Source organism: Schistocerca americana, chromosome 1, assembly GCF_021461395.2.
Source record: "Schistocerca americana isolate TAMUIC-IGC-003095 chromosome 1, iqSchAmer2.1, whole genome shotgun sequence".
In the NCBI taxonomy this organism is placed as follows: domain Eukaryota; kingdom Metazoa; phylum Arthropoda; class Insecta; order Orthoptera; family Acrididae; genus Schistocerca; species Schistocerca americana.
The window spans coordinates 832166577-832191000 of NC_060119.1; the positions used below are offsets into that span (position 1 = coordinate 832166577).

General features: G+C 40.0%; 1 protein-coding gene across 1 annotated transcript in view; it reads right to left on the reverse strand.

The window, feature by feature from the left end:
- The window catches only part of LOC124594527, a 605846-nt gene that overhangs the window by 16589 nt on the left and 564833 nt on the right, over positions 1-24424 (reverse strand). The window contains exons 208-217 of the mRNA XM_047132903.1: positions 22330-22554; positions 21506-21697; positions 18445-18657; positions 18038-18223; positions 16918-17505; positions 16164-16352; positions 15247-15680; positions 14698-15034; positions 10578-10952; positions 7874-8074 (exon numbers count right to left, since the gene is read on the reverse strand). Coding sequence (XP_046988859.1) covers positions 7874-8074; positions 10578-10952; positions 14698-15034; positions 15247-15680; positions 16164-16352; positions 16918-17505; positions 18038-18223; positions 18445-18657; positions 21506-21697; positions 22330-22554 — 2940 coding nt within the window. The remainder of the gene's footprint in view (positions 1-7873; positions 8075-10577; positions 10953-14697; positions 15035-15246; positions 15681-16163; positions 16353-16917; positions 17506-18037; positions 18224-18444; positions 18658-21505; positions 21698-22329; positions 22555-24424) is intronic.

Sequence of the window (24424 nt, forward strand, 5' to 3'; positions counted from 1 at the left end):
TCAGTAATTGCAGACCGAGCGCCACCACACGGCAGGTCTAGAGAGACTTACTAGCACTCGCCCCAGTTGTACAGCCGACATTGCTAGCCATGGTTCACTGAGAATTACGCTCTCAATTGCCGAGAAGATAGTTAGCATAGCCTTCAGCTAAGTCAATTGTTACGACCTAGCAAGGCACCATTTATCCTTTGCTATGTATCTAATGAAGCATGTACAGTAACAAGACCAATGTTCACCAATTGTGGATTAAAGTTAAGTATTCCAGCAGCTAAGTACTTTTCTTGATAGCATTCATTACGTATCCTTTTTCAGACCTCACGCCAGCCTGCGTGAGTTAAACGCGTGCCTTTCGGTTACCCGTCACTGTGGATTGGCTGTCTTGCCAGTCCACAACATTTTTGGCGACCACGATTTAACGGTCGTACTGCTCTAATTTACTTGTCGTGGCTTCCCCACAATCTCCAGATGTACTGTCCGAATTTTATCGCTTGCAGAATCAGCAGACGCAGGCGTTATTGGATGCCCTTGGACAGCTCGTCCAGGGTCTACGTGCAATGCAAAACGATGCGGCAGCCGCCGCTCCACCGCTACCGCAGCCAACACACGCAGTTGCACCACCTTTTCGACTGTATGATGCGGCAATGGAAGGCTGGACGGAGTGGTCACACCAATTTGGATTTCATCTCGCCGCCTATGGAATTCAAGGTAACGAGTGGCAGCCTCATTTATTGGCGTGTGTAGGGGTGCAGACGTACCGTGTGATAGTGAAATTATTTCCCCGACGCGACGTAGCAACTCTGTGCTATGATGAAATTTTGTCTGCTTTAGATGCCTATTTCAAGGAATCAGTTAATGTAGTTGCAAAAAGGTATACGTTCTTTCGTACAAAACGTACGGCCGGTCAAACTAATCGGGAGTGGGTTGTAACTTTGCAAGGCCTTACAAGGGATTGTGCTTTTGAGTGTGAATGTGGACTCCCTTATTCAGATACTATGGTACGTGATGCAATTGCACAGAACGTTTCTGATGTTCGTATACGGGAGCAAATTTTGAAACTAGTCAATCCCTCCCTTCAACAAGTGATAGATATATTGGATAGGCAAGACACACTTGACTTTGCTCAGGAATCATTTGCAACTTCGCCAGCTGTGTGTCACATTAACCGGCCCGCCGGGCGAGCTGCATGGAACTGTAAACAGCCCTCGCGCACGTCCGCACAGCCACGTGTCCCGCGCCAGCATGCAAATGCAGTGCTAAAGTCATGCCCGCGGTGTGCTACTAGACATTCGCGTGAGAATTGCCCGTCACGCCAAGCTATTTGCTTTTTCTGTAATAAAAAAGGACATGTTCAAAGTGTTTGCCAGAAAAAGCTCAGATCGGACACTCAAAACCATTCCAGGCCCTTGGCTTCGCGCTGGAATCGAACCAAGAATACTCAGGCTCTTGAACCTTCGCCCATGGACATTCATGTAGTTAATTCCACTCCGCCCAGTGCCACTCTCTCTAACAGTGACTGTGTTCGTCCCACAAAAAGTGTGCGTCGACATCAACGGAAATCACGTCAAGTCGCGAGTGATTCTGTACCAGTGTCTGTTCACGTTGCACAAAACAGTCGCTCTTGTCGTCAGCAGGACAATAAACTTTTTGTGGACTTGGACATTTATGGCAACGTGATTCCATTCCAGCTCGATACCGGAGCTGCAGTTTCATTGCTCAATAAAGACACGTACAAACAACTGGGCACACCCCCGTTGCGTGCCGCAAATGTTACGCTAACTACATATTCAGGTCACAAGATTCCTGTGTTAGGACAGTGCAGCCTTCTTGCAACATACAAGGGACAAACAAAACTTGTGTCATTTTACGTCCTTCGTTCTTCTTCTGCAGTGAACTTGTTTGGTTTAGATTTATTTCAGTTGTTTAACTTGTCTATAGTCAATCAGGTCCTATCAGTGAACCAGACTGTGCCTTCAGCCAGTGTTTCTCGTCTATGTGAAGAATTTGCAGACATTTTTGCACCGGGCCTTGGTTGCGCTAAGAACTATCAAGCACATTTAGAACTGAAAGTAAACGCGTAACCGAAATTTTTCAGAGCGCGCAATGTTCCCCACGCATTGCGTGATGAGGTCGCAAGAACATTAAACGATTTAGAATCACAAGGTGTGATTGAACGTGTGCAGGCTTCTCTCTGGGCAACGCCCTTAGTAATTTTGCCGAAACCTTCCGGAAAATTGAGATTTTGCGTGGACTTCAAGGCCACAGTGAATCCACAACTAGTGATTGAAACTTTTCCTTTACCCCGCCCGGAAGATCTTTTTGACAAACTGTGCCCGGGTAAATATTTTTCGAAGTTGGACCTGGGTACTTGCAAATACCGGTGGACGAAGAATCCCAGCGCATATTGGTGGTTAACACGCATCTTGGTTTGTATCACTTCAAAAGACTGCCATTCGGGTGTGCATCCGCCCCTGCATTGTTCCAGCAATATTTACAAACTGTTTGTGCGTCGGTCCCTACTGCAGCAAACTATCTGGACGATATTGTGATCTCCGGAAAGACAGAAGAAGAACATTTCGCCAACCTCCGAACATTATTTCAGGTCTTGCGACGAAATGGTCTTCGCTTGCGGAAGGACAAATGTGTGTTTTTTGCTCGTGACTTACCATATTTGGGACATGTACTCAATGCCCAAGGCATCCATCCCAGTCCAGAGCACCTCCGTGCCATACAAGACTTGCCTTCACCGCAGAATTTGAAGCAGCTACAGAGTGTGCTGGGTAAAATTAATTATTACAACCGATATATTCCCCATGCCTCTTCCGTTTCAGCTCCGCTTCATCGCTTACGCCGTAAAGGTGTTCCGTTCGTCTGGTCGACGGAATGCGAATGCGCCTTTCGCCAGTTGAAATCGGCGTTGCTTTCTCATACTTGCCTTACGCCATTCGATCCCCAGAAACCCCTTTTGTTGATGGTAGATGCATCGGATTTCGGGATCGGTGCTGTGCTTGCGCACAAAGATGGATCGCATGATCGCCCTATTGCCTTTGCGTCCAAATTGCTCTCGTCTGCGCAACGAAATTATTCACAGATCGAGAAAGAAGCTTTGGCTCTCGTATTTAGTGTTACAAAGTTTCATGATTTCTTGTATGGTCGTCACTTTACAATCATCACAGACCACAAACCTTTGACGTCACTTTTTCATCTGACCAAGCCTGTACCTCCACGTACAGCGCAGAAATTCATTCGCTGGTCTATTTTCCTCTCGCAGTACCGCTACGAGATCTTGTATCAGCCCACTGCTAAGCACGGAAATGCCGATGCGTTGTTCCGTTTGCCTGTTGCTGAGGATAGAGCGTTCGATTCTTCCAAACTTGCTTGCATGTTCATTGATGCGGAAACCGATGACATGGTCGAATCGTTTCCGATCGATTTTCGTCGTGTAGCTACAGCCACAGCTGCTGACCGTGTCCTTGCTACCGTTTTGCGTTTTGTTGCTACGCAATGGCCCTTGTCAAAGTGACGGATCGAGGATCTGTTGGTTTGCCGATTTTTTGCTCACAGGGAGAGACTTTTTGTATGACATGGTGTTTTGCTGTTGCGTTCTGATAATGATCAGTCCAGAGTTGTGGTCCCAAGTTCGTTACAGTCCTCTGTCTTACGGCTACTCCACCAAGGACATTGGGGTATAGTGCGAACGAAACAACTTGCTCGTCAGCACTGTACTTGGTTCGGAATCAATGCTGCGATTACGAAAATGTGCTCTTCTTGCATGGCGTGTGCCGAACAACAGTCCACACCACCGCGGAAATTCTTTGCATGGCCAAAAGCCACTTCCCCTTGGCAACGCTTACACATAGATTTTGCTGGTTCATTCTGGAATGCTCGATGGTTGGTTCTGGTCGATTCCTTCAGTAATTTTCCTTTTGTTGTCCGGATGTCTTCCACGACGTCTTCTGCCACCATCCAAGCGTTATCCGCTATCTTCTGTATTGACGGTCTTCCACAGACTGTTGTTTCCGACAATGGCCCACAATTCATGTCCACAGAATTTCAGTCATTCTGCAAGGCAAATGGTATTCCACATCTGACATCCGCGCCGTTTTCGCCTCAGTCAAACGGTGCCGCTGAACGATTGGTCCAGACTTTCAAGTCACAGATGTTGAAGCTGAAAGAGTCGCATTCTCGGGAGGACGCGTTGTTGCTCTTTTTGTCCTCGTATCGATCTCAGCCCCGAGATGGTCGCTCACCGGCTGAGTTGCTCCACGGTTGTCCTCATCGAACCTTGATGTCTTTGTTGCATCCGCTGCATCAGGTTCCTGTGCAGCGGCAGGCACCTGCTTTTGCTCCAGGCGACGTTGTCTGCTATCACAACTATCGAGGTTCACGGCGTTGGCTCGCAGGGTGCATTCTTCGCTGCCTCGTCCGCGCTATGTATCTGGTTTTGGGGGCCTCTGGTGAGGTGCGTCGGCATCTCAATCAGCTGCGCCTCTGTCGTCGCACGGGTTATGCCGCTCCCCGTCTGCTTTCAGCGACGGTGCCGTCCGGTCAGCGCCCTGGGGACCCATCTACTGGCTCGCCTCATCCCCGGGTGTTACCGACGCTGCTTTCCATTTTGCCCCATGGCGACACGCCGCCGCCGCCGCCTGTTCTCCCGCTGGTGACACCCGCAGTGGACGCTTTGCTGCAGCCGCCAAGCGCCTCCCTGGGTCACGCGCCGCCGATCGCTTCCCGTGACCAGCTGTCCTCCGACGTGGAACTCTTGCCCGCTCCGGACCAGATGTCGTCTTCGCCAGTCGGGTGCTCCGACTCGATGGAGGTCGACCCTTCGGCCCCTCCTGTCTCTTTACGGGCGCAAACACCGCATGTTGGCGTGCACCCTGGACTAGGTTTTCAGGAGTTTCCTAGCTCCCCTCGGACCGAATGGCAGGGTGCGGGTGGCACAGGCTCGCCTGTTGTTAGGCTCCCCACCTCGTCGCATACGCCAACATGGGGTCCTCTCCACGGCGGGCGGAAGCTTTATAACACAACCGTTCGCCGATTTGCGGGGGAGGAATGTGGTGTCACCGCCAGACACCACACTTGCTAGGTGGTAGCCTTTTAAATCGGCCGTGGTCCGCTAGTATACGACGGACCCGCGTGTCGCCACTGTCAGTAATTGCAGACCGAGCGCCACCACACCGCAGGTCTAGAGAGACTTACTAGCACTCGCCCCAGTTGTACAGCCGACGTTGCTAGCCATGGTTCACTAGGAATTACGCTCTCAATTGCCGAGAAGATAGTTAGCATAGCCTTCAGCTAAGTCAATTGTTACGACCTAGCAAGGCGCCATTTATCCTTTGCTATGTATCTAATGAAGCATGTACAGTAACAAGACCAATGTTCACCAATTGTGGATTAAAGTTAAGTATTCCAGCAGCTACGTACTTTTCTTGATAGCATTCATTACGTATCCTGTTTCAGACCTCACGCTAGCCTGCGTGAGTTAAACGTGTGCCTTTCGGTTACCTGTCACTGTGGATTGGCTGTCTTGCCAGTCCACAACAGCTCCAATCCCACAATTTAAATCACCGTTTTGGAATTGCTGCCTTCAGTTATCAGACAAATGCTCAAACTGGTAATCCCCTTCTAAATATAAGTTTACTGACCAAAATATTAGCCACCCCTCTAAAAGAGCATATTAGTCACTTTGGAGGCCTGTAGATGGTATAGAAAAGGTACCAGGCAGTCACGTGAGCCTCTATCTGTGACGTAAGTCACAACAGTAAAGTGGTGTGTATATGGCAGTTGGTTATATGCAATTAGTGCACCAGCAGTAAGGTGGTATAATGTTTGGATGTGCCCACGAGCACACCATGAATAACATTGCCCTATTGGTGGACTGTCCAACATATTTTCAAGCAATAGTGTACCACTAGCAGTCACGTAACCATTCCTGTAAAAAGCCAACAAGACCTGGAGGAGTGTCACACCTTGTCAATGACAACTGGTTTCAATCCAACTGTCAGTGAATGCAGGTCCATCACAACTAGTTTATGAGTTATACTGCAAAGGGAGCTGCATCCAATGGACATTTGAAATTGGGCAACTTGCAAAGGGGTCTGTTTCTTAGCATCATAGAGCTGCATGTCTTCAATACGCCACAAAATACAGAAATTAGAAATTGGCAGACCATAAGTGTGGAGTCCAATGAGACATGATTTTGCCTCATCACAAATGATGAAGGGCATCGAGTGTACCAAAGGCCCACTGAAGCATTGAACTCTACAAGGAGTAATTAAGGCTGGAGGTGGTTCTGTAAGATCTTGAGGATGTTTTTTGTACAGTGACTTGGGCCCACTCTTTCAGATTACCACAAACATGAACCAGGATGTTTATTTCAACATTCTTTGTGATCAAGTGTTGCTCTTCCTTCCACATCTTTATAATCAGCATGCTGTGGACACTCCTGTCTTCCTAGCTGACAACAATTGTGTCACAGGACTGCGTTCTTACATGTTTGGTACTCTATCGCACATTGACTGGCCCAGTAAATCAGCCAATCTTGTTCCCATAGAAAATATTGGGAACTATTTGAAAATGGTGGGTGAAACATAGCAATCAAATTCATCTCCACAAGTTGGTAACTCTTTGGGATCTAATCATTAATGAGTGACTTCAGCTGGATGTGACATAACTAAAGGAACTTGCACACTGTCTTCCTAGCTGACTACATTCTTGTTCTATGTGAGTGCTACAAAGTTCACATTCATACTCTTGTTCTGTACATTATATCATCTAGATGCCATAAGCTGTTCCCAATGCACCACAAATTTCATTTACATAATTTGTATGTGGTGGTGTCATTATTACAAACTGCAGTGGGTATTAGTAAAACTGTCAATAAAAATGTAACAATAAGTGGGGCAGGTTATTTTACCAAAGTCACGAACAGTTTACCATTCCAACTACAGTACAAATACAGTAGAGAAATGCTTGATATTTTAAATTAAAGGAAATACTATTCACACAAATTGAGACAATGGTGTCACCAACTATGTAATTCTGAAGGAGTTTTATTCTGCATCAATGTGCACACTGGTTTGAAACTTTTTGGCAGATTAAAACTGTTTGCAGGACAAAAATTCGAGCCTGGAACCTTTGCCTTTAGGGGGAAATACATCCACTGACTAACCTATACAAGCACAACTCTCGACCCACCCTCACAATGTTACTTCCACCAGCACCTCTTCTCCTACCTTCCAAACTTCACAGAAGTTTGTGGGACTAGCACATCTGAAAGAAACATCTCACATTCGAGTCCTGGTCTGGCACACACATTTAACCTACCAGGAAGTTTCAATTTAAATTAATTTTCTTACAGAGCTTGTTGCCTACTTGGTTAATGAAAACAAATGTCTTTTACAAATATCTTAATATGTAATATTTGCTTTCATTAATGAAACCTTTATACTAAAAACTAAGTGTATCAAATAGTATACACAAAACTCTGCAATCTGTGTTCCTTTCAGAAGTCAAAGCCTTTAAAAGCTTCCAACAATTCAGCATGGATGGCATCTGAATAAATAAATACAGTCTCTGGTAATAAAAATTATAGCATATATCAGATGTAATGTGTTCTATATAATGACAACACTGGACTTTACTATTCCATTACTTTAAAAAAATCAGAAATATACACATGGCCCTTCTAGGAAACATATATCTTTCAAAAATGCTCTCCCAGTAACATGTGTAATGACCTAAGATCCGTAATTTTCTCTGTGTACTCATTGTCCATGATATCTAAAATAAAAATATTGGCAGCTTGTAGTAATTATACAGTACTGTGCCTATAATTTTGTAAGGAACTCAGTCTAAACTGCGTATACCTCACCTTTTTCGCATTTCTCAGCAGCATTGCCCTGATAACCAGGAGGACATTCACATATCATTGTACGTACAGGCACTGTATCAAGCACTTGACAGTTTGCATTATCACCACATGGCTGAGTAACTGAACATGGGTTAACACAGCTGTCATTAATGCATGCCATCTTTGATGAACAATCACTGTCAGCTTGGCATGTCACATTTTCTGTGGAAGAAAATGACACATGCATTAGAGTTTTTGCTAAGCAGATGCCATTTAAACTTACTGAAAAACATAATTCACTATTGTAATGATGAGAAAAAGAAGAGAAAATAGAAGCAAAATAATAATGTAACACAAAAAGAACTATAGCTGCATACTAACGGGTGAAAATTAATGGCATGAACAATGTGATTAATTTGCAGTACGTCTGTTACAGCAGAATATCTAGGAGTAAAATACTTTGTGGAGATAGCTTTCATAAATTCCAGGAACTACATCATTGCATAAAAATATATGTGAATATACTGCAGTATGATGGGCAATTTATCTCAGGAACTGTATCATCACATAAAATATATTACATATGTCAACATATTGAATATATAATGTGCAGTATGGTGAACAATTTTATTTTTTGATATACAATAATGATCTAAAATATCTTTTAAGCCATGTATGTTATTTACATAATTGTCTACATAAGTGCACATGAACATAAAAGATAACATAGATTGTATTTTTTTAATGCTTAAAAATGAATAATAAATAAAACACAACTGTTCTTCTCATTTTATTTTTGACTATCAAGTTTGGTCAATTTCGGACCATTTTTGGGTCATCTGTATCAAAGGAGAAGAGCATACCATAACTGTACATACTGCCTAATAAAACCTTTTTTTCACTGAACTTATGAAGCACTATGCACAGGTATTGTATGCACTTTATGTATAGTTGTTCTCCTTTTTTGCAGAGAAACTACAGTTATGTATTATATGATGTTGTTCCTGATATCTAGGAATGCATATGGTCATACAGTCTAGAAATATGATTACACACTGAACTATATCTACATACGACAACACCATAACGAGGCATTGTAGAAAATATTCTCTCTTCACGAATTTTCCATACATGTTTATAGAGATACTGAAATTCATATTTTTTTTTTTTTTTTCATTTGTGTCACATAATCATGTCATTGTGATGTGTTGTTGGTACTTATTGGGCTATCTGAAATACCTAGTTTCTGGTCACCACTATTCACACGTCTTCGATGAGAATTAGTAATTCATGAATGTACTAAAATTACACAAGTTGAAATGAAATTGTAAATTCGTTTCTATGCACACTGAAAGTGAAATATTTAATTTCATCTTCACGCTTACAAATTTGAGTCAATCTCCTGACAGAACGCAAAAATATATGGAGTGGGTTGGGGGGAGGGGGAACAAAAGAGTCCCATAGGCTCTGTGTGTGAAATTTACAAATTTTAAATGTCACCCCCCCCCCCCCCCCCCCCACACACACACACTCTTTTTGAAATTTGGATGTCTTTAAATGTTAGTTTAACATTTTGTCCCCCCACCCCCTGTCAGATATACTAGTATGGTTACCGACATGCACTGTCACAAATTAAGCACTGTATAAGTGAAATGATTGTATGGCATTGATGGCTGGGAGCTCCACTTGGGGAAGTTTGGCTGCAAGGTTACTATGGTGTCTGCAGTGGCTGATAACAGCTGCCTCATAACTGTGATGAGTGATTAGTTGTAGGAACTTTCTACTGTGACAGGAAAGCCACACTGTTTAACAGGACACACACATTTATTGAAGGAGCTATCAGACACTAGATGAAGCCTGTTGTCATTGTCATACCAAACCAGAAAATTGATTAGAGTGCTAAATAAAATGTGATGTGATAAATAGCAGCATAGCGCGTATGCCCATGTAGGTAGCTGTAAAGGAGCCACTGAGAACTTGCAACATAGGACTTACTCAGATGAGTCTTCATACCATTTCTTTCAAGATGATAAACAGAGTGGCATATTCACAGACTTTGCATTATGCTGGTTCGTGGTGATTCCATACAAATGTAGGGTAATTTCCCACTGTATGTGTCTTCTTAAAAATTGGCAGTGATAATGGCTATTGTGGAGGCTGCTTGGACAAATGGTCCTTATGTTGAAGGAGAAAAGTTTATAAATCATTATCATATGAACTCAAAATGTTGACTGGAAAAGTTTCAAATTGCAACTTTGAAATGCCTCTCTATCTAAGAACTGATGAATATAAATTGAAGCAATAATTTTATATTGGCTATGGACACCATATTTAGTGCATACCATATAAATATAAACAACACTTAAACTTTTGTCTGGTGTAATGTTTTATGAAAAATACTGCTCAATTCTTGTAACAGTTTTCAGAGTGCATGTACAAAAGCTTTGACATTGCCCAGAAGTGTGAAACAAAATTAAAGGGTCACAACATTGATACAATGAAAACAAGAAATTTATATTGTTATGAAAGTATGATAAGCAAAATCTTCAACTGCAGCAAGCGGTCCATTTATTTTTGCTTACTGAGTTGATCAATTACTTGGGGGAGGTAATAATAGGGCTGATGAAGGACTTTTGTTGGTATGATGCTTCACTTTTTATACCTACTCAAGAGCAAAAGAATACATCAGAGCTCATTTCTATTGCATACTCTAAGGACTACTTACGTTTTGTGCACAATGTTCCTGTAATATATCCATCTCCTATGTAGCCTGGTGGACAGATACACTGCGCTTCATGTTTGTAAACTTTACATTCAGCTGGTGGAGCACATGGTGAGGAGCTGCAAGGATTAGCACAAGTTCCAGAGATACAGTTGTGCTCTGCTGGGCAGTCAGAATTTGCTCGACATCCCACTGCTACACAAGCCTTTTGTGGATTTCCCAGCAGTCCAGGAGGGCACTCGCAAATAGCACGGTGTTGAGCACCATAACATAATGCGTCTTTACCACATGAACTTCCATCAGATGCACAAGCTGGTACACATATCCGTTGCACACATTGATGCTGAGGTGAACAGTCACCATCAGTACGGCAGCTCACTGAAAAAATTATGTAAAGCTGTGAAACTGTGTAACTATAAAAATGTTGAATAAGTCCTTCAGCATTGAATAAACTACATAAAATTTCTTGTGTGACTGATGGCTACCATTTTAATTAAACACTTTTTTCCATTACAAAAGTAGACGAATTTAAATGAAACATTTCTATACATTCAAGACAATGGCAAAGACAATTATTGTCTGCTCTTAAGAGGAAAGCCTGCAGAATAATTTTCTTTGATTTAGTATAAATAGTCATTTCAACATAAAACTAAACGAATTTGAGTTACATCTCTTTTTTTCATAGAGACTAACCTTAATTACGTCTCTGATAATGATGTACCCAAATGAGTGCAAACAGTGACATTCAGAAATGAGATCTCATACTATAGTAGGCAAAAAGAATCTATGTATCCAACGTGAAACTTAGCAATGGAACTTGGTATATTCAATGTCATTAGTTTATAAATACAATCAACTCCATATCAGAAATAAGAAAACTATATTTTCCTGTTAAAGTTTAAGAGTTGTTAGTCTTATAATATGAAAGTATTTTATGATAACCCTTAACCTAAGAGGAAACAATGGGTTAGTTTTTGTACAGAAGTAGTGTCAAAAGCATAAAACTCAATTTGTGGGTAGATACATTTAGGATGCAGAAACTATAACTCGGCATTAAATCCTCAATTTTCAGGTGTCATGGCTTGTGATAGCATTCCACAGATACTTAATGCTGCTCCTAGAATCCCACCCATTGAGTGTCTTTAGACTGGGAGTGGCCAATTCTGCTACTGTACAACAGTTATGTTTCTGACTAACTGCGGCGGCACTTATGAATGGATGACAGCTCAGTGGAAACTCTCCTGTTATACCTCTGGCACTGAGGCAAGAACGTAATATTAAATTACAGAAAGTACACTAGTAAATTATTTATACCGACAGTACATTACATGGAGTTCAGTGAGTGCTTGATAAAGATATTTATGCAGCTACATAGTTCTGCTTTGAAGCTTGTTCAGGAGACAAACCACTGACCTAACAAGAACATAGACAACAAATTTCTCTGTTTTAAGATTTGTTTTCTGTGTGAAGTGCAAGAAGTTAAGTATGAACCCCCCATTATGCTATATAAGATAAACCCCACAGTAAATATTATGTCTTAATTTAGACAGTAAACATGCATGTATGCTATATCACAACACAACAAACTTTTCTGCCTTAAGTATTGGCAAGGTATTTGGTCAGAAAAATGTCTTTGAATGAATGCTCATTTATCACATCAACAGTCAGCAGTAATACTCAAATTGAAATAAAGCCTGGCTTTCTGGATATATCTATCTATCTGCAAACCACTGCAAAGTGCATGGCTGAGGGCATGTCCCATTGCACCAGTTATTGGGGTTTCTTCCCATTCCATTCTCATATGGAGCACAGGAAGAATGATTGATTGTATGTCTCTGTGTGTATTGTAATTATACTAATCTTGTCCTCACAATCCCATGTGAACAATACGTAGGTGTCTGTAATATTTCCAGGGTCATCATTTAAAGCCGATTCTTGAAACTTTGTTAGTAGAGTTTCTCAGGATAGTTTATGTCTTTCTTCAAGAGCCTTCCAGTTTAGTTTCTTCAGCATCACTGAAACACTCTCCCATGGGTCAAGCAAACCTGTGACCATTCACGCCACCCTCTTTTGCATACATTCAATGCCTCCTGTTAGTCCTACTTGTGTAGAGGTCCCACACACTTGAGGAATGTTCTAGAATGGGTCACATGAGTGATTTTTAGCAATCTCCTTTGTAGACTCATTGCACTTCCCCAGTATTCTACCAATAAACCTTTGTTTACCACCTGCTTTACCAACAATTCAGCCTATGTGATCATTCCATTTCATATCCCCTACAAAGTAATACATCCAGGTATTTGTATGACTTGGCCAATTCCAGCTGTGGCTAACAGATATTATAGTCATAAGATGCTACGTTTTTTCATTATGTGATGTGCACAGTTTTACATTTCTGAACATTTAAAGCAGTTTCAAATCTTACAAGGTATTCAAACATGGTATACCAGTATTATTGATTTACTGATGTGGTTGTAATCTGTGAGAAAGTTTCATCTAAGTGCACACTCTGCTGCAGAATGAAACTTCATTTTCAGTTATTATTGATGGGTATAATTCAATTCACACATCTATATCAAATTTTAATTTGTTTCATATGACCCATAATTTTCAAAATATAGAATTTAAATAAAAGTAAAAAGAAAAATTGCTGTAAAGGAGGTCCGTTACATGACTTCGACACTACTTATTCATGTACAGGCATCTTTGTCATTTTAGTGAATTATTTTTTACTTAACAGAGCACAAAAATTATTTAATTTTTAGAGGCAACTGTTCTGAGTTTTTTCAGATTATGTCTGACTGTTTTCAGAAACTGATGTTTGGACACAGACTTTCTATTCTATAAATATACATAAAGAAAACCAAACATGCAGTCCACAAGGTCGCCTTGTCAGACAAGAGCTGTTATGTATGCTCACAGGCATAAAATCTATGCAATCTGCTGTCTGACCATAGTGCAAACACATACAGAGTGTGTAGCAAACCTGACAATAACTCAAAACGCACTGAAGTCATTTTCACAACTGTGGAAAAGAATAACTCACTGAGTGTGACATCTAGTGGCAGTGTGAGGTACTTGGTGGTGGGATATTATGAACCATGACCTCAGAAAGCTCAGGATTTAACTTCAGTAAAACATATCTTATAAGTTGACAGAATAAACCAATCCTATGAGACAATGTTATAAGTCAACGTAAAAACTCAGATTATTGTGGACATATTTAGTGGCAGATAGGCCATAAACAAGTAGTGGAACATGATAGTTCAGCTATACACACATATATACAGGCAGCAATGTTATCTCAGCCCTGCAGGCTAACTTGATCAGTCACACTTCAGTGCTGAGACAGTGTGGTAAGGTGTGCATTCTGAAGGGAAATAAAAGTTTGTAAAATGAGCCACCATATTCCGGCACTTATTCATGTGCCTTTCTACTGCTGAATGCCTACATATGTAATGAAGGCTATCTCTACTCATTTCACTGTTTGATTTTTCATTACCACATTAATCTTACCATACAAATATTTGAGGAAGAGAGTGTTTCTGCACAGAGTCATGTAATAAGAATAATATGTGGTGTCCACTCTATAATGTCTTCTAGCCAACTCTTTTAAACAGTTGGTCAAACTGACAACAGCTTCACAGTTCATATACTTTCTTGTGAAGGTTGTTATCAACAATCAACCACCACTTGAAGTAGCAAGAACATTCATACACACTGAACTAGGAGAAATTGCTTCACTCAGCCTTAGTGTCACACAGAAAGGTGTGATGTACTTAGCCATGAAAGTCTTTGACTACCTACCTGATGATGTAAAACATTTAATTGAAAGTAAAATCAACTTCTAACACAAACTGAAATCACACCTTCACAACAACTCTGTCTACCCCCTAGAAGAATTTCTGAATATGTAATAACATGGTGAGCGTGTGGGGTGGGGGCTTAAGGCAACCACGTAAATAAGCAGAATGTTGCCATGTTTTCACTGAGAAAGAGTACTACAATTGTAAAACTGACATGTTTCAGATCAAAGTGAGAGGTCACAACTATGATCCATGAGCACGTAAATAACTACTTAACTAAATCAAATGTGTTTCCAAAATTCACATCTTACACATACCTCTTACACATTCTACATCTGCATTGCCGTCAAATCCTGCTTTACAGGTGCATGTGGGCCTGTGATCTTTCACGTGACAATCGGAATTAGCACCACATGTGCAGGGATTTTTGCAAATTCCTTGTATACATGTCTTGTCATCAGGGCAGTCTCTGTCAAATGAACATCCACCAATAGCTACGACAGAGGGAGTCGGACGACACACACCACTGCCTGAACTCACATAACCAGGAGGGCAAGTACAGAACATTGTTCTTACTGGCACAGAGCTAAATACTTGGCAGGATGCAGGCTTGGAACATGGCTGCAGTTCAAAACAAGGGTTACGGCAGTGGCCCTGAAAACAGTTTCCAAAAAAGAATATAAATACAAATAAATAATCGGACAACTGGAAATTGTTAATAACTTTAAGCCACATTTACAAGAACCCGTGACAAGAACAAATTTTGTTTTACTTCAGTTGAAAACACGATTAACATACTATGTTAATGATATCTTAAAAATGCATGTCATTTTCAAGAGGAGTTATAAACAGAAGGTAGTACATACATCAAGGCATGCAAGTCTTGGTGGGCAGTCTGGATCACCATTGCATTCAGCACGAATCTTGGGTCGACAAGCAATATATGGATTGCCAGCAAGTAATGCTGGTGGACAACGGCAAACAGCACGGTGAAGAGTTGGCTTGCAGAGTGCACCTTGTCCACAAGGTGCTGGGTAGCCATGTGCACATGGATCTGCACAACGACCTGATAGGCAGGCACGGTCGTAAGGACAATCAGAGTCCACACGGCAGCCAATGGCATGGCAGCCCTCATGAGGGTCTCCCATAAAACCACTGATGCAACGACACTCAGCGCGGTTAGCAAATGTGTAGCACTCTGCATGTTGTCCACATGGGTTGGATACTGTACATGGATCTACACACACACTGTTCACACAAGCTTTCCCAGAATCACATTCAGAGTTTGTGCGGCATCCCACTGAAAAATAAATGATACATTTTAGAAATTCAAGTTATTAAAAATATAACAAAATCAAATAGCCCTGAATTTAAAACTGAGTGCCCAATATATACTTAAGACCAAAGATTCAATTCCTTGAAAAAATTTTAAAAAATAAATAAAACATCAAGAGAAAGAGAGAGAGAGAACACTGTTCTGGAAACCTCTAAACTGATAACTTATAATTCAGATTTCTCTTTAACTTATGTGAATTATCTGCACAAACAGATAATTATTTTTTGTCTTACATTAGTCAGTAAAACATTTAATTGCATGAATGTTTGAAGCAATTGAAACTGACAACAAGACCTCCAAAATAACTGACTGAAGACTTTTTGCAACAGAAGTTGTTATACCAATTACATTTGCTTCTTTTCATATTTTGAATGTTCACATATATTGCTGAACAGTGTAAGGATTGGTGAATAGTACATGTTGCAGATCTGGACTGTAATTACTAACCAGCATAACAACCAATGTTTGGATTCCCATCATATCCATCTCGGCATGAGCAAATTGGACGATGGTTTTGGACAAAACAGTTGGCATTTGTACCACAGTCACAAGGATTTCTGCATATTCGATTAATACATGTTTCATTTGTTGCACAATTCTCATCAGATGTGCATCCAGGAGGTACAGGCACCACAACTGAAATATTAAGAAACATAGATTATCAGACAGACACTTACATATAATGATATAAACAAATTATAAGTATCGCAACTGAACTTGATTACAATACTTGCACTTATGATTTGTTTAGTTTTAATATGAGTATGTATGCAGGAGTTTTGAAATCACACAACTGGTGATATGGAGAGCACAATGCAATCATATTTAATTGTGGATCAAATTTTCGTTCATCTTGAAAAGTATCAAAACTTTGTTTTTGATGACAAACTTATTTCGGGCATATTGATGACATCTCAGAATTTTACTTCAGAATGGAACCCAGCATATCAACACCACAATACTCATTCTAATTTCTGTACCTTATTTTTAGTCAAAAGTCTTATAGGAGAAAATAAAAAATATAGCCATGAGTACACAGAATAAAAATGTTTTGTATATGCTACATACTCATTTTACAGTGTACCACCAATCAGAAAATCATTTTAAGTTTAAAATGCCATATTGAATCACTACTGAACCCAGTAAAAAATAACAAAACCGTTTAAGATTCACTGTAACAATGATAGTGCAGTTTGCTCACCAGGCCGACATTCCCCATCGCTGCCAGGAACCCAGCCTTCAGGACAAGTGCACACCATAGTTCTTACAGGTACCGTGTTGAGAACTGAGCATCTTGCTGTTGTTGCACATGGTTTCAGTTCAGTACATGGGTCGACACAATGTGATTTTAGACAAGCTTGTCTGCTAGGGCAGTCAACATCTAGCTTGCATTCAGGTTCTTGTTCTTTTGCAGGTGGCCTTTTCTCACAGAACGACGTTGGATCACCAAGTGGTACATCTTCCGGGCAGCGACATGCAGCTGCATGGTTGCGCACCACACATATTGCATTTGATGCACATAATGAGGCCACAGCACAAGGATCGACACAGTGGCGTTGCACACAAGCTCTAGTAGAAGGACAGTCACCATCAACACGACATTCGGCTCTTTCACAGTGCAACAACGGGTCACCAACATATCCCACAGGACAGCGGCATGCTGCACGGTGATCTGTTCCGTAGCACTCGGCATTGACAGCACATACTGCTCCCAGTATGCATGGGTTCACACATTCACCATTGTAACATTGTGTGTCAGTGGAACAGTCATCATCTGATTGGCACTGAACTGTGTAAGGCAAACAAAAGATCTAATTAGAATTTATCATCAAATAGACTTTCCGTTTTACAGTACTAATTTATTTACATTAGCAAGTAAAATTTGAATTCTGTACTACTGCATCTTCTCATACATTTACTTTGAATTCCTTGTTTTAATCTTTTTCTTTCCCTTACTGATCTGTACTTGTTCAAATATTTATTTCATGAATGTGGAGAACAACACTGCCTTTGTATGGAAGGTCTGCAAACTTCATTATCTGCACAACTGCGACAACATGAGGAGCTTATTTATTTCTGTTTATTTGAATAATTAAACGTTAGCAACTGGATAGGGTGAGCATCAAACAAATATTGTCATCTATTGGAGAGAGACAAGAGTAGAAATTTTAGCATATAAATACTGTAATTTATGTTAACAAAATGAAATACTTTCAGTAAACTTGCAACACTCTTTACTTTAATTGTCTCTCTTACTTTTCTGCATCACATTCTCAAATCTTAAAAGTTCATTTCATGATGCATATAATAAACTAACTCACCTTTAATGCAACCAATTAGAGGATTTCCAGAAAATCCAGGTTTACAGTAGCAAGTGGGGAAATGATTGCTGACTCGGCACTCAGAATTAGGTCCACAATGGCATGGACTCACACACAGTTGATTAACACATGATTCTTGTTGTGAACAATCAGAATTTGCTGTGCATCCAAGAGGTGGTCCAGATACTATTGAGAAAACAGTTATTATAAACAACTGACTAGTATATATTGTGTCTTATAGTTGATCAGTATTTCAGCTCATAACTGTGGTGGAAGCTACAAAACTGCTTCAAAACATCTAAGATAATATACAGACTTTTAATAAGAAGGAAATAAAAGAGCATTATAAAATAAAAGAGCATTACATTAACTTCAAATAAATTTCGTAATTTTATCATATTACTGACCTGGATGACACTCTTGGTGAGGGTTTCCTTCATATCCACTAGGGCAGCGACACACAGGTATATGGTCTTCCACATGACAAAAAGCTGTAGCTGCACATGGCGTTGGACTTATTGCAGAACATGGGTTAACACATCTACCCAACTGACAAGCATGATCTGCTGAACAGTCTTCATCCATTATGCACTCTGGAGGTGGCGGTGGTGGTGTTGGAACTGTAACATTCAGAACAAGATATAAATACCCTATGCCTCTGAAAAGCAACTACAGGGTATTTTGTGAATCTGCCCTGTGCCTGAAAAGTTTTTTAGTTTAGTTTAGTTTAGTTTTAGTTTTAGTTATGTCATGTTCCAAGGATCATTTTCCCTATTATTTTATTGATATGATGTGGAACAAGTCAGATTACAAGATATGTATACACACATGAATAGTGCTAATATTAATATTAGTGAAATTTTTAATTCTACACGTGCAACTACATTTAGAGGTACCTTTTTTTTTACAATTTCTGCAACAGAAACTCATCCATGGAGTAGAAGGAGTTGTCCAAAAGAAATGATTTTAAGTTAGATTTAAAACTTGATCTGCTACCTGCCAGACACTTTATGTTGTTGGGCAAATGATCATAGATTTTTGTTGCTGAATAATGTGCTCCTTTTTGAGCAACTGACAACTTCAAAGGTAATTTTTCCCTCTAGTTTTGTACGAATGAACATCACTATTCTTTGCGAATTGAGATGGATTATTTGTAATGAATTTCATTAGCGACCATATGTACTCTGATGGTGCAGTTAAAATACCTAACTCCTTGAAAAGGTGCCTACATGACGTCCTTGGGTGAACACTACTAATTATTCTCACTGCTCTCTTTTGTGCAATCAATACTTTATGTCTACGTGGTGAGTTACCCCAGAAAACTATTCCATAAGACATTATTGAGTGGAAACATGCAAAGTACGTTAGGAGGCTGATCTGTTTATTACCAAGACTAGTGATTATACGAAGAGCGAAAGAAGCTGAACTTAGTTGTTTGAGAAGCCTAGTAACATGCTTCTTCCAGTTCAAGTTGTCATCAATGTGAACACCCAAAAATTTGGAGAAATCTATCCTGTTAACTGAGCCCTGTTCATATGCTACACCAATTGTCGGTATGACTCTATTCGGTGTACAGAACTGGATGTAGCACATTTTTTTCAAAATTAAGGGAGAGTCCATTTTCTGAGAACCACTTAATAATTATTTGAAAGACATCCTTAACAATATCTTCAGCCGCTTTTTCTGGAATGGGATTTATTGTAACACTCGTGTCATCTGCAAAAAGTACTCTTTCCGCTTGCTGAACATTAAATGGGAGGTCATTCCTATGAATAAGCAACAGCAGAGGACATAAAATTGAACCCTGTGGGACTCCCTTTGTGATAACTCCCACTAGAATTTACCACCCTCCCAACATTATTTGTGCTATGCAGCACTACTTTTTGCTTTCTGTTCATCAAGAATGTTCAAACCAGCTGTGTGTATAGCCTTCAATTCCATAAAAGCTGAGTTTTTCTAAGAATGTGACATGATCCACACAGTCAGATGCCTTGGATAGATCACAAAAAATACCAACTGGCGATAATTTGTTATTTAGGGCTCGTACTATTTGATGGGTAAATGTATAGATAGCATTCTCAGTCAAGTAACCCTTCCAGAATCCGAACTGTGACATGCTGAGTAAATTATTTTCACTTAAATGTGAGACTATGCTTGAATACACAACTTTTTCGAATATTTTAGAAAATGAAGTCAGAAATGACGTTGGTCTATAATTATTTAAGTCACTCTTGTCCCCTTTCTTAAGAAGAGGTTTGATAATTGCGTATTTCAATCTGTCTGGAAAAATTCCCTGTGCTAGCCAAGCATTACATATATTGCTAAGGACTCCACTTATTAAATTAGAACAACACTTCAAAATTCTGTTAGAGGCTCCAGCAACACCACATGAACTCATGTTTTTCAGTTTATTTATAATTCCCTTAATTTCAGTGGGGGATGTTGGTGCTATTTCTAAAGGCCTGAAGTCCTGGGCAATGACATTTTTAACATATTTTTTTGCTTCTTCAACTGAACCCTTTAACCCTATTGTTGACTCTACATTGAGAAAGTGATTGCTAAAAATACTTGCAATTTGTGAATTATCACTCACAACATCATCAGTTAGCTTTATTGCTAGGGTATGCTGTGCACTGTCAGGCTGCCCTGTCTCCCACTTCCCAAAAGAAATCAAATGGCATGATTATGAGTGAATAGAAAAGGTTGATGAAAAATGTGTCCGCACCATGACTTAGTGATATTAATACTACTAATCTTAGAACACTGTAGTAAAAAAGTAGGAAAAATGTTGTAAGAATCACTCTCTACCATATCTAAAAGCATTTTGTGCTTCAGGTGTATTTCTTGCAAATAACTAAGATGTGTTAGTCAGTTCACTGGTTATGTATTAAATTTCACACTTACGCCAAAACATCTGGGACAACATAAAACAGCCAATCCACATAAGCAAAATAAGACGATTTATCATTAACAATTTATGCACATTTGGAGGAAAACAGTATTTCCTGCCTGTACCCATAAGGGGCAAATTAAGAACTGCTCACTCTCCTTAGCCCTGTACACCAATGATGATTGACATTTAAGTGTGCCAAAGATGGACACATCTATGGGAATACAGTGACTTCCATTTACATAAATGGTAGCTGTGATAAGATGAATTTTTTCCAAAACCAGGAAGCAATAACCAACTAAAATATTATCTCTCCTGACAATTACTGAAAGGAGTAAATGGGTGTAATAAGAGGTTGTGTTCTCCTACAGTCATAATTTAGCTCTATCTTTAGCTTTCAGTAAGATACATGTATCTCATATATATAAATGTAGTATCATGCATGTAACTGTGAAGACGGACTGCAGTAAGAGTATTATATCTGACAGGATACATGTTCTAAATCAAAATATATTATTTCAGTTCACATAATCACAACAGCATAAAGCCAAAGAACAATGATAAAGATGTAGACTTACGAATGACACAATCAACCCGTGGATTTCCTGTGTATCCAGGAGGACAACGACAAACAGCTCTATGGTCATCAGACTGACAGATAGCATTTATGCCACAGAAGTCAGTGCGGCAAGCTTCCACACATTTACCCCGTACACACTTTTCAGTATTACCACATTCTGAATCTGTCACACATTGTGGTTCTCCTGGAACTGAGGAATATACAACAAAATTATTATAACACAGCAGAAGATAAAATTAAACAACGGAAATTCCAGTTTGGAATATCAACAATGTAAGGAAAAGATATATTGCTACTTACCTAAAAATGACATGTTGAGTTGCTGTTAGACGCAACAAAAAGACACACATTAGCTTTCATCAGAAAAAGAAAACACACACACACACACACACACACACACACACACACACAAGATTCATTATCACGAGCATTCCAGTCAGCTACCAGAGATGGCGGTCATGTATGCATGAGATATGCTTGCTTGTGTGAATGAAAGTGTGTGTGTATTTTCTTTTTCTGACAAAGGCTGTGGCCAAAAGCTAATATGTAAGTGTCTTTCAGTTGCACCTGTCTGCAACTTAAACTGTCATCTTTATGACAAGTAGCAATCTATCTCTACCCTACATTGTAGAAGATAAATTAAAGTACTCAGTAAATGTATCATTTCTGGTATTAACAAATGGCTTACAAGTGTTTTGTGCAATACTTATCATATCTATAGCACAATTTTGTATATATTTATCATTTAAATTTAAAGTACATTTAGAATCTAAAATACTAAGAAAGTTTCAGTAAAATTATTGGTTGTAGTCAGATACTCACCAACAGGTATACAATACCCTGAAGTATCAGCAACTGCATCATGAGGACAGTGACATGTCACTGTTCGCAGAGGTAATGTATCAAGAACATGACATTGTTGATTAGCTGGACACACTGATGATACAGCCACACATGGATCTTGACATACAGCATTTAGACATGCTTGCTGTGATGGACAGTTATGATCAGCCTCACATTCAGCTGGAACAGTTGGTACTCTTGCAGCTGTGAGAAATAAATATACTTGTCAGCTTTGTCCATTTGTATTTCACATCACAGTGAGGAGGTTTCGAGCTTATGTATCAGTTAGTAGATGAGTGTGCAATAGTTTAGTAAAATATAACTATAATTTTCTATAAACAACTGAGAAAAAAGTAACATATAAAGTGTTTGGTATTTTGAGGAAAGACAGAAGAAAGGATGACACAAAGATGAAAGACATGAAAACTGATGGTAAAGGTATGAAAGAGTGCTGAATATATCACACACTTTCAGTATATTCACACAGGGCGCAGTAGTGTTTTTACCAATAAGGCAATTCTGATAGCATACAGACACAGATACATTTTTTACACTCTAAGGAAAAAAAAATCAAATGCACCACAAAGGAATTATCCAAATGGGATTGAAATTGGGAGATGTAATGCACACACACACACACACACACACACACACACACACAGAGAGAGAGAGAGAGAGAGAGAGAGAGAGAGAGAGAGAGAGACAAAAAAATAAAACTTCAGAAATATGGATGATTTATTCCAGGGAAAGAGCTTCATAACATGAGCAACTCAGTAATGCAATGGTCCACCTCTGTCCACTACACAAGCAGTTATTCAGTTTGGCATTGATTGACAGAGTTGTTGGATGTCCTCCAGAGGGATATCTTGCCAGATTTTGTACAATTGGCATGTTAGATCATCAAAATACTGACATGTTTGGAGGGCCCTGCCATAATGCTCCGAGATTCTCAAATGGGGAGAGATCTGGCGATCTTGTTGGCCAAAGTGCTGTTTAGCAAGCACAAAGACAAGCAGTAGAAACTTTTACTGTGTGCAGGCAAGCATTATCTTGCTGAAATGCACAGGCTGGCTTGCCATGAAGAGCAACAAACACATTATCATCAACATACTGCTGTGCAGCAAGGGTGCTATGGATGACAGCCAAAAGTATCCTGCTGTGAAATGAAATGGAATCCCAGATCCTCACTTCTGGCTGTAGTCAGGTTGGTACCCCATTGTTGTCCGAAGCATCCCCAGACACATCTTAAGACTGGAATCCCATTGAATGGAGTAGAATTGTCTTTAGTAATGAGTTCTGCTACAAACTGAGGCCCAGTGAGCAGTGGGATACCAACCTGACTGTCACTCGCCATGCGGCCCGAGAACCAGGACTGACAGTCTGGGGTGCCATTTCATTTCATAGCAGGATCCCTTTGGCTGTCATCCACAGCACTCTTAAAGCACAGCAGTATTTTGGTGATATTTTACACCCCATTCTGTTGCCCTTCACAGCAAGCCAGCCTGGGCTTACATTTCAGCAAGGTAATGGTCAACCACACACAGTGAGAGTTTCTACAGCTTGTCTTTGTGCTTACTATACCCAACCTTGGCCAGCAAGGCCACCATATCTCTCTCCAGTTGAGAATGTTTGGAGCATTATGGGCAGGGCTCTCCAGCCATCTAATGTGCCAATTGAGCAGAATTTGTCACAATATCCATCAGGGGGACATCCAACAACTCTATCACTCAATGCCAAGCTGAATACTGCTTGCATAAGGACTGAAGTAGACCAATACATTCCTGACTTGCTCAGTTTGTGAAGCTCTTTCTCTTGAATAAATCATCCATTTTTTCTGAAATTGTAATCACTTGTTTGTCTGTACATGTGTATCCTTAGTGGTACATCTTTTTTGTGTCTTAGAGCATACATACAATTTCCTGGAAGTAATGATTGAGTGAATTAATAAATAGTGATGGCATGATGCTGATTTAACAGAGATGACATAGAGAATGAATCAAAACAGAATAAAAAGGTCAAAGAGTAGTGTCCTGATTGCAGATAAAAACTCTAACATGCGTACTATGTTCTCTGT